The sequence below is a fragment of the Salvelinus fontinalis genome, chromosome 34 (genome assembly GCF_029448725.1).
Source record: "Salvelinus fontinalis isolate EN_2023a chromosome 34, ASM2944872v1, whole genome shotgun sequence".
NCBI classification, from domain to species: Eukaryota; Metazoa; Chordata; class Actinopteri; order Salmoniformes; family Salmonidae; genus Salvelinus; species Salvelinus fontinalis.
The window spans coordinates 11,172,832-11,184,604 of record NC_074698.1 but is presented as its reverse complement, the minus strand read 5'-3'; the positions used below and the strand labels follow the sequence as shown (position 1 = coordinate 11,184,604).

The 11,773-nt window shown below is 44.6% G+C and overlaps 1 protein-coding gene across 1 annotated transcript in view; it reads right to left on the bottom strand.

Moving 5' to 3' along the window:
- Positions 1–7,819: 7,819 nt before the first annotated feature.
- Positions 7,820–11,773, bottom strand: part of LOC129833085 (BAI1-associated protein 3-like) — a 36,686-nt gene continuing 32,732 nt past the window's right edge. The window contains exons 27-34 of the mRNA XM_055897375.1: positions 11,577–11,656; positions 11,298–11,406; positions 10,683–10,757; positions 10,474–10,557; positions 9,986–10,106; positions 9,745–9,868; positions 9,378–9,583; positions 7,820–8,995 (exon numbers count right to left, since the gene is read on the bottom strand). Coding sequence (XP_055753350.1) covers positions 8,892–8,995; positions 9,378–9,583; positions 9,745–9,868; positions 9,986–10,106; positions 10,474–10,557; positions 10,683–10,757; positions 11,298–11,406; positions 11,577–11,656 — 903 coding nt within the window. The 3' untranslated portion in view covers positions 7,820–8,891. The remainder of the gene's footprint in view (positions 8,996–9,377; positions 9,584–9,744; positions 9,869–9,985; positions 10,107–10,473; positions 10,558–10,682; positions 10,758–11,297; positions 11,407–11,576; positions 11,657–11,773) is intronic.

The window sequence follows — 11,773 nt, the reverse complement described above, 5'->3', positions numbered from 1 at the left end:
CGTTATGTGTGCTGGGCCAGAGAGGACACTATTTGTGGGAAACTCATTAGGCCCTGTCAGTTCAAAGCACAGTGTTTCTGACACATTGGTCTTGATCACATTTTCAATCACTAATAAGAAGGGAGGGGGTTCTTTCTACTGTAAGTTTCAGTCATTGATACAGCTGCACTGTATCAAATACACACACACACAGCAGACTGGAAGTTCCCAGTGAGTCGGGCTTTGCTATCACTATACAGGTCTGAACACGAACAGAGTAAAGTGCGCCCTGGCATTAATGACAGCCCTCTGCCTATAAATCCCAGATGTAAATATATCTTCTATGATATCATGACTAAGCCTGCAGAGCAACAGGCTTTCCAGGTAGCTCAGACAGCCTGGGACGCTGCAGGTGTGTGCTTTAATCTCTGTGTGTGTGTGTGTGTGTGTGTGTGTGTGTGTGTGTGTGTGTGTGTGTGTGTGTGTGTGTGTGTGTGTGTGTGTGTGTGTGTGTGTGTGTGTGTGTGTGTGTGAAAGAGAGAGAGAGCGAGAGCGAGAGCGAGAGCGAGAGCGAGAGCGAGAGAGAGAGAGAGAGAGAGAGAGAGAGAGAGAGAGAGAGAGAGAGAGAGAGAGAGACTCTTAGTTGGCCTGAGTTCCAGAGCAGGGATCTATAGTGTTACATTTCTGTGGGGGAATTAGGGTTGTCTGATATGAGACGGGCATGTGAGATCACAGTGTTGTTAAACGTACCTGCCAGCGACAGAGACCCAGCCAGGGCCAGATCCCAGAGCCAGGACCCAGTGGAGGAGCAGCAGCAGTCATCCCGAAGCTCACAACTCTGCCAACATTCCTAGGGATCTACACCAGTCCTATTCTTCCCACTCACTCTAAACCCACTCCCCCCCCCACACCGCCTAAACTTACACAATACATTACACAGGCAGTTGGCGGCACCTTAATTTTGGAGGATGGGTCCATAGAAATGGCTTGAACAGAATAAATGGAATGGTATTAAACACATCAAACGAATGGTTTCAGTGTGTTTGAAATCATTCCATTCACTCCATTCCTTCAGTTATTATGAGCCATCCTCCCCCCACCAGCCTCATGTGATACAGTCCCTGATGAAGGCAGCTCAGTATGTTCAAAGACCAGAGAATGTTTAACTTACTGTATATGGATCTCTGACTCACTTGGCTTCCAATATGTTTCCATATTTACATAACGGTATGTACTCTAGTAGCCTAGCTACCCAGTGGGCAAACCTGGCTTTAATGACGTCATGGCAACACGTTTTCCCAGTGGGGGAATCATAGCCTACATGTAGAACATTCAAATCAATTCCTCCACTGGGATTTGTTTATTCATGTGTTTCAATTGCTCAGTTTGTGCAGCTATCAGAGGAAGCTCCTCAGAGGAGGAAGGGAAGGACCTCGGTGAATTTCATAAAAAGAAAAATAGTGAAACATTATAAAAGTTGTCATTTTCAGATAAAACTATACAAAACATAGTCACGTCACTAAATAATTGATATAAACACAATATTTTGCAATGAATTTTTACAGTAGTCTCAACAGCACTCTGTAGGGCAGTACCACGGTGTAGCCGGAGGACAGCTAGTTTCCGTCCTCCTACAACTGAGATGTTGTTTACCCAATCAAAGGATCAGAGAATGAATTTAGTACTGAAAGCATAAGCTGCCGCTAGCTAGCACTGCAGTGCATAACATGTGGTGAGTAGTTCACTCAAAGAGAGAGACAGACAATAGTTGAACAGTTTTCAAGAAATTAATTTCTTCAAAAATGAAGGAGAAGCAAGAGAGAGGGAGAGAGAGCTAACTATATTTATTTGTATTTTTTGTTCACTTTCACTTAGCTAGCGAATGCAGCTAGCGGGTTTAGCCTACTCAAACACCCAGCTCAAATAGAGAGGGATGCTATGTTAGCTACCTGGCTATGTAATATTTTGTTTTTATTATTTTATTGCCACCGGGGCCTGCTGGTGTAACTGCTAAACTGCTTTCTGACTGTACGCTGTACTGCATGATTGTAGCGGGTTTACTAATGTGTTAGTTCTAGTAGCTAGAACGATGTAGGTAGGCTGTGTGTAGTGATTAGTCATTATGATAGGAAGGTTTGGCTTGGAAAAGTTTTTCCGCCTGGTCACAGACAGCTGATGTGTTGTGCACTGAAGTCCACAAGCGAAGAGAAAAGGTGGAGAGTGCGTAGATGCAAGAAGGAATTCTACAACGAGCAAAACGATCATGCTGTTTGAATGTGGCTGCTATGAAAGTGAACTGTGTTTGGGTCTGCGGTGTATTCATTCTGCGGATTCGTTTCTTAAACTGAAGCAAATGGAACGAAACTGGGATAAACATACCTGAATTTGTCCAATAGAAACTCTCGTTTGCAACTGTTGGACTAATGATTACACCCTAGATCAGTTTGATGCAGGCAAGAGTGTGAGAGTTGGTATTGAATGTGTCACTGTCTGTCACCTCAATTACTTACATTTTTCTCTCGACATATGCACCTACGTTGTAAACTTTCATTCATAGTCTGAGGTCCTGAGCGCTCTGGAGCAGGATCTGTCTGTACCTTGCTCTGTTAATCTTTCCCTCAATCCTGCCTAGTCTCCCAGTCCCTGCCACTGAAAAACATCCCCTCAGCATGAGGGGATGTGCTTCACCATAGGGATGGTGCGAGGTTTCCTCCAGACATGACGCTTGGCATTCAGGCCAAAGAGTTCAATCTTGGTTTCATCAGACCAGAGAATCTTGTTTTGATGGTCTGAGAGTCCTTTTGGTGCCTTTTGGCAAACTCCAAGCGGGCTGTCATATGCCTTTTAAGGAGGAGTGGCTTCTGTCTGGCATCTCACATCTCCACAGAGGAACTCTGGAGCTCTGTAAGAGTGACCATCGGGTTCTTGGTCACCTCCCTGACCAAGGCCTTTCTCCCCCAATTGCTCAGTTTGGTGGTTCCAAACTTCTTCCATTTAAGAATGATGGGTGCCACTGTGTTCTTTGGGGACCTTCAATGCTGCAGAAATGTTTTGGTACCCTTCTCCAGATCCTGTCATGAGCTCTATGGACAATTCTTTCGACCTCATGGCTTGGTTTATGCTCTGACATGCACTGTCAACTGTGGGACCTTATATAGACAGGTGTGTCCCTTTCCAAATCATGTCCAATCAATTGCTTTCACCACAGGTGGACTCCAATCAAGTTGTAGAAACATCTCAAGGAGGATCAATGGAAACAGGATGCACCTGAGCTCATTTTCAAGTCTCATAGACAAGGGGTCTGAAAACGTATGTAAATACAGTATTTCTGTTTTTTATTTTTAATACATTTGCTAACATTTCTAAAAACCTGTTTTCACTTTGTCATTATGGGGTATTATGTGTAGATTGATGAGGGGAAAAAAATATTTAATCCATTTTAGAACAAGGCTGTAACGCAGGGGTCGGGAACCTTTTTGACTAAGAGAGCCATGAAAGCAAAAAATTTGGAAATTTATTTCAGTGAGAGCCATATAATATATTTTAAAAGTGAATTCAACTAAATGTCAGTATAATAAGCCTCTGAATTTGTCGAAGTGCCGCTTTACATTCGACCGTTTCATCGATGTAATTTTGTCATTGCAAATTAGACACACCGCAGAACCTGCTCTCTCCACAAAGGCGAATTCTTCGGTCCATTCGTCCTGAAATGTACTCCTCATCTTTTTTTCTTTTCGCCATCTTCTTTGTCGAAGGGTTAGCTTTGAGCTAATGACCAAGCAGACTGATTCAAAAGGAGGCGTTTACCTGTTTTACCTAGCAACGGCCAACGTAGGCCGGTATCATTTAATTAAAATAATGGACAATTGCTCCTGCAGCCCTGAACAGGACATGAGCAGTGAAAAATCGATGGATGGATTAAAACAAGTGAGAATAGGCCTCCCGGGTGGCGCAGTGGTCTAGAGCACTGCATCGCAGTGCTAGCTGCGCCACCAGAGTCTCTGGGTTCGCGCCCAGGCTCTGTCGCAGCCAGCCGCGACCGGGAGGTCCGTGGGGCGACGCACAATTGGCTTAGCGTCGTCCAGGTTAGGGAGGGTTTGGCCGGTAGGGATATCCTTGTCTCATCGCGCTCCAGCGACTCCTGTGGCGGGCCGGGCGCAGTGCGTGCTAACCGAGAGGGGCGGGTGCACGGTGTTTCCTCCGACACATTGGTGCGGCTGGCTTCCGGGTTGGAGGCGTGCTGTGTTAAGAAGCAGTGCGGCTTGGTTGGGTTGTGCTTCGGAGGACGCATGGCTTTCGACCTTCGTCTCTCCCGAGCCCGTACGGGAGTTGTAGCGATGAGACAAGATAGTAATTACTAGCGATTGGATACCACGAAAATTGGGGAGAAAAGGGGATAAAAAAAAAAAAAAAAAAAAAAAGAGAACATTTTGTTTTATCTGCGAGCCAGATGCAATCATCAAAAGAGCCACACCTGGCCCGGGAGCCATAGGTTCCCGACCCCTGCTGTAAAGTAACAAAATGTGGAAAGAGTCAAGGGGTCTGAATACTTTCCGAAGGCACTGTATTTGTATGACAGGTTACACAAGGATAGCAATAATGTAGCACAATGTACAGTCAATCATGTGTGTGCTACTGTATCCTCATCTCTCCTTCTCCTTTGGTTCCATCTGTTCTGTATTACTGTGGCCTCAGGAGGAGTCCTCTCCATGGAGCTGTCTGTCCCTGACACACATAGAGAGGGAGCCATGACCCACAGCAGGCCCACTGTGGTCTCTCTCTCTCCCATCATACGTGTGCTCTGTGGAGGGTCAGAGCCCTGGGCCAGCAGAAACAAGGATACAGCACAGTCCTCCTGGTTTGCCCTCAAAGACCTCAACCTCCACTGAGTCTGAGCCCCTGAAGAGGCCCATATAGACCATGCCAGGAAGGGCACAATAGAAGTGGATAGAATCTAACATATATCCTACAAGTAGGGAAAAATACAATCCCTACCCAGATGGGAAGTGGGTTTGTCAACAGCATGAGACACTGCCTGAGGAGAGAGACAGCTCTTCCCCCTCAGGAGGCTAAAAATATTTGGCATGGGCCCTCAGATCCTCAAAATGTTATACAGCGGCACCATTGAGAGCATCTTGACTGGCTGCATCACCGCTTGGTATGGCAATTGCTTGGCATCCGACCACAAAGTGCTATAGAGGGTAGTGCACATGGCCCAGTACATTACTGGGGCCGAGCTCCCTGCCATCCAGGACCTCTATATAAGGCGGTGTCAGAGGATGGCCCGGAAAATTGTCAAAGACTTCAGCCACCCAAGTCATAGACTGTTCTCTCTGCTACCGCAAGGAAAGTGTTACCGATGCCGCTTTCCTTGCGGTAGTCTGGAACCAACAGGACTCTGAACAGCTTCTACCCCCAAGCCATAAGACTGGCAAATAGTTAGTTAAATAGTTAACCAAATACTGTAGCTACTCGGACTATCTGCATTTACTAAAGATGTTTTACTCATAACATACGCTGCTGCTACTGTTTACTATCTGACACTTTGTTCCTAGTTATATGTACATATCTACCTAAATTACCTCGTACCCCTGCACATCGACTCGGTACTGGTACCCTTGTATATAATCAACTCATTGTGTATCTATTATTCATTTTGTTATTATGTGTTTTACTTTTCTACTTTTCAATTGTATTTCTCTCTGCGTTGTTAGGAAGGGCCCATAAGTAAGCATTTCACTGTTAGTCCACACCTGTTGTTTAGGAAGCATGATGAATACAATTTGATTTGATAGGACCAAAACATACTTGGTAAATCAACATGTATTTACTGTATCAACATTTGACTGCTAAATGTTTTAGACGTGTTCCTCCCCTACTCTAGTTCCACCTCCAGCTGTAGTTCATCTTTCTGCAAGGCCTTGAGTCGGAGGCCGTGGGACGATGTGGCTGTGTTACCATGGTGCCTGATGACCTGTGAGCTCCCAGCAGGGTGGTTCAGTGATCCTGTTGCTCAGCACAGATGTAGAGTGACACAGGGATGACCAGAGACATGCTGTTATTGTGACTTAGTAAGGAGTTCAACCAATAGAGATCGAGCATGGATCACCAAGTATAGTGCCATGTGCCACCTAACGTCAGAATAGTGAACTGATTAAAAAGTGGTTTGTGAAACTATGGGGACACCTAGTGGTTAAAGCGCTTACTGTCTGGGTATCAACGCAAATGCTGTTTTGAGCATCCTCTCACCCAACCCAATAATCATTATCTCCACTGAAAAATAAATGAGCTTAATTTACTTTTTAGCGATACAGCTACCACATGTGCAGCATTGCTTGAGTGTCAATAGCCTTTAGCTCATTGTGTGAATGTCACGTGTTGTTACATTGATGTTCTTATTTATTTTACTTTTATTTAACTAGGCAAGTCAGTTAGGAACAAATTCTTATTTACAATGACAGCCTAGGGACAGTGGGTTAACTGCCTTGTTCAGGGGCAAAATGGCAGATTTTTACCTTGTCAGCTCTGAGATTTCATATAGCAACCTTTCGGTTAGTGGCCCAACGCTCTAACCACTAGGCTACCTGCCATGTATAATCTACAGAAATATATTTGGTCATACTATATATCAAATTCCCTCCATTTGCTTCTCTGTGTTGCTGCATCAACAAACGACAATATAAAAGCCTGTTGGTTTGGAGCTGTAGTGTAGATTCCTGTTGCAGTACAGTGAACTAATCAGATGGTGGGAGAGTGAGGCTGTGGAATGAAATGGTAATGAAGCTGAAGCTGTCAGATGGCATGATAGCTACATTAAACAGGTTCTGACCACAGGGCATGACGTCTGGGTTACAGAACCATGAAATGTCTGCTCCCCATCACACCTGAGACACCACAGCACTGGCCACACTCAATCCAATACCAACTACTCAGTATTGGGCTTGGTGATTTTTTTCTGGAGAGGGTGTTTGATTGATTGATATTACCAAATAAACACTCCCTCTCTCTGTAAAACATCCCAACATATCCATCAAAACACTACCGATCTATATCTATCTATCTATCTATCTAAGCCCATATTATTACAGAAGTCCATCAGTCACAAACACGTTGGACTGTGTGTAGGCGGATGGGGATGTAACCAGGTCATTGTGGTTCAGACTTCTATGATTTGATAGATTGGACATAATCAACAAACTTACTGCCCTTATTACTGGACTCTGAGTGTTTCTCTTCCATCCAAGGTGGCTCTCTTGAGGTGACAGAAGGTCTGAAAGGTCAAGAGGGGAACCGGAAGAGGACTGTGATAGAGGGAACACTGTGGAGGAAGAGGGAGAGTGGAAGGATAACGGAGGTGGAGGTGGTGGGAGCAGACAGGCCTGCATCTGAGAATGACATTCGGAGGGAAGTGAGGAGAGAGAGAATGAGTGCCTGTAAACAGACATCTGCTGTTTCCTTTTGTACGCTTTGAAACTAAGTGACAAGAGCAGAGAGAGAGAGCGAGAGCTAGAGAGGGGGGAGGGTAGAGATACACAGAGTGAGAAAAGCAAAATAAAGAGACAGAGAAGCGAGAGAACATGCAGACACAAGACCGACAGAGACGGAATCTTTCGGTCTGGAAGAAATCGAAATTAACCCTGGCATTTTGAGCTAAATACAAAGGACAGTTTTTTTCTAGGTGTCTAGTGCTACTATATGTTTGTGAGTCCATTTAGGTTTCCATTTAGAAAAAGACTCATGCAACATGAAGAGCAACATGTTGATGTCATATGGGCAAGTCCACTACAAAGAAGGAAACATATTTTTCTAAGGAGAACAACATGTAAAAAGAGCTAGTGAATCATATTTAAATACAATCTTTATTTATAGACATTTTCATTTGAATGGTACAATGAACAGCAGCACAATCCATTACAATTCAAGGACAAGTAGTTCACATTTACAATATCACAAATAGAGGACTAATACTCTTTTCTTCAGGGATATGGTTCATAATCTGAAGAGATATAAACATCCAATTATCAATCATCAATGAGCACAGATGGCGTCACATAGGCTGCGTTTACACAGGCAGCCAAATTGTGATCTCTTTTCTTTAACTTAGTGTTCTTTTGACTAATCAAATCAGCTCTGAAAAAGAGCTGGAGTGAAAAGATCTGAAACATTTCAGAATTGGGCTGCCTGTGTAAACACAGCCATACGTGACCTTACTCCTTGTGTTGACTTACAAAACCCCGGCTACAGATGGCTTTTCCTTGCAGTGTTACATCCTTGTGCTACTTTGCAACAAACTCAGAAACAGTAGTGAGTATATATTTCTTCAACGATTGATCCACCCACATGATTCGACTGAATACATATCAGTTACAAATGAGTTTTTGATTCAGTTAAACGTTAGAGATGTAATACAACAAAGATAATATAACAAAGATAATATAACAAAGATAATATAACAAAGATAATATAACAAAGATAATATAACAAAGATAATATAACAAAGATAACATTCAATGAGCTCTTCAGAAAACAAAATAATCACTATAGGATAAGCTATTTCTCACATTTCTCAGATAGGACCCTTGGATTTTTCTTACTTTTTAACTCCACAATGTTGGGAAAGGGCTTGTAAGTAAGCACTTCACGGTAAAGTCTACACCTGTTGTATTCGGCGCATGTGATAAATAGCATTTGATTTGAGGCATAAAAATACAGCAGAGAGACAGGACATTGGTATTTCAATCTAAAAAGTCATGCCTTACTTTGTTTTGTTCAGCATTACATTTTCAGTGCACGTACAAGGAGATTTGAAAACTGTAAACATTGTAAACATACGGTAGTACAACAAGTACAAAAGCACATGTGGCAAAGACATGGTCAGAATACACCAATACACCAGACCAGTGCTGACAGCTTCACTCCTCTTCCATGGATTTCTCAATCTCCTTTAGCTTCCTCACAAACTCCTGAGCCTCTCCGTCTCCTGTCCGTGCGTCCAAAATCCTCATGATTGGCTTCTCTGGATGGAGAGAGCAAACAGAGACGTAAATGCATCCATCCAATGCCTGCCACAATTACCTTTAGATTGAACGGGTCGCTAGGTTGGATTACAGAAGTAATAGGAAACCTTTCCCAGACTTAACAGGCTCTCCTCCCTGGGGACCCGTTCCCGCTCAGTGAGGAGTAGAGGGGTGGTGTTATGTACTGTAGTCTATCCGGCGGACTGTCCTACCAGGGTTGGGGTCAATTCCTTTCAATTCAGTAAATTCAGGAAGTAAACTGAAATTACAATTCAAATGTTCCTAAATTCTTTTCAATGAGGAAAATGTGGAATTAGAATACGGGTTTACTTAATTAATTGACTGAATTTAAATCGAATTGACCCTAACCCTGCTCCTTACCGCTGGGTTTGCTCCGGGCCAGGTGCAGAATGGCCGGCTGGATGGTCTTTCCGGCCGCTGAGGCGTTGGGTCTCCCTGGCCAACAGAAGTCACTGAGCGGGGCCAAGGCCTCCCCGGCAAAATCGTTGGTGGACAGCCAATCATAGTCCATCACAGTAAAAGTCAGACAGGCAAACCTGTGCCTGTACTGCTCTGGGCTGACATGGCTGTGGAACAACAGATAGAGGAAAATGAGTCAAACTGAAGTCTACATCTCCATGCTTTGCTTTTCAATCTAGCTGCTGTCAAGAGGGAATTATCATGTCATCCACCAATCCTAACATTTCCTTCTCTGTTAGTGCATACAGAAGGCGGATATTAAACTCACAAATAGAAGAGCTCATCAAATACTGGGTGCAGGGTCTTGAGCTTCACTTGGGTGCGCTGGCTCTTGGCCATGGGGAAGAGGTGGTGGGGACAGAGCTCCACGATGACAAAGGGGTCACTCAGCCCTGTGTGGCACCAGAGAGAGAGAGAGGAACGGGAACGAATGAGGGGCTCATACAGAAGATTGGATTGGCATTCTTTCTGCATAAGGAGCTGCATGCCAATGGAACTCTGATAATTACCATTGGCGTCCAAGGCAATGAGATCGGCAGCATGCAGGATCTCCACCGTGAGCCTCTGCTCAGAAGCATCATAGTAACACTTCACACTGACGCGGCCAAAGCGGGTGTGCTTCAGTGTTCTCTGAAAGGCAGATCCATATTATGAATCGTATATAAAACAGGTGATTGATTGGATTGGATTGTTATACATCCATTCAGTACGATGAATCCTGGACATCAAATCAAATGTTATTCGTCACATACACACGGTTACCAGATGTTAATGCGAGTGTAGCGAAATGCTTGTAGTAAGTGGCCATGCCTGTAAAGTTGTTCTGGCGTTCTAAAATGAACCGCCGTTACAGAAAACAGCTAGCGACCACATTAGCATTAAAGAGATAAAGAAAAAGAAAATGTGTTGTGATCTTTCAGCTCCTAATCAACACTCCCCCACTACACTAGCCTGGGGGTTAGAGTCACAAGTGGCAGCCCAGCAGGCTGCAGACTACCTGCTGAGAGATCTTCTCCAGGAAGTACTGCTCGATCAGCTCAAAGGACGAACACTTGTTCAGCCTCAGCTCCTCGTCGAGAGCCTATAGGAACAGCAGTGGGGAGGGGGCTCGTCAGGAACCAGCTGAACAACCCCCACTAGAAAAGGCTCTCTACCACGGTCAGGCATTAAGTAGCTAAATGGTACATAAACCCTTGGTGCTCTCACCTTGTAGTCGACATGGTTCTTCAGATCTTCTATGGCAAGTCCCTCTCCATCAGCATAGAAGAACTGCACCAGGGCCTGAAAGGAGCATTGTGGTGGGGAAGGTTTCAGGTTACATGTTCTGATACTCCGCTCTGTTCGACTGGCATGACTAGCTAATTAGCGGTGGTAACTATAAGTAACGCCTTTGGTTGGAGCATATGTCAGAGGATATTAGCAGACCGGTATGTATCCTCGCTGACAGCGTGAAGCCCCCAGTAGGAGAAGGAGATCACCATGGAACACACCACATGTTCTACCCACGCAGCTTTGCATTTTCATGACTTTTCATCCAAATCTGTCGTGTGTCCCTTGCCAGCTCTATGCTCCATTAGAATACAGGAACTGTCACATTGCCATTCTGGTGGGGACTCTCCTCAGCAGAGACTGAGCAGCCAAGAGACCTGATGAATATCAGTGGTATGGAAATTATACCACACAAGTAATTAGCAAGGATACAGTAGCTGATGATGGTGAAAAGGAGGAGGAAGATGAGGAAGATGGGGAAATAGGCCCCTACTGTGATTCTCCCTATCTCTGGGGTCAACTGAGAGAGAGAGAGACACACAGAGCACTGACCTCCACAGTGTACTGGAAGCGGTTGTAGAACTCCACCTGGACTCCCATGTTCTCCGCCACCGTGTCTAGGATCATTCTGAGGAGCAGCTCCCACATGCCGAGGAGAACTCTGTGCAGAAGACAGGAGAACACAGTTAGACAACAATCCGCTGTATGTCAAGTGATCATAATGGCTAGATAATGACCAGTACTACAGCATAATGTGTCAGAGGGGTATCGTTATTGCGTGCATGTCTAAGCTGCTCATCTAGATAAAGACGTGACACAGCAGGTAATTACCTAGCCAGATTCTCCTTCACCAGAGACTCGCTGAGGATGACTAAAGTGTCACGTAAGTACTTCATGAGGGGGGACACGGCCTGAAAATAGAACAATGTCACAGAACAGTGTCCCATCTTAGGGGGAAGCTTATTGAGGAAATGTCTTCAAACCCAGAAAGGACAAAGAAAGAAAGCAGAGAGGTTGCTGCTCCATAA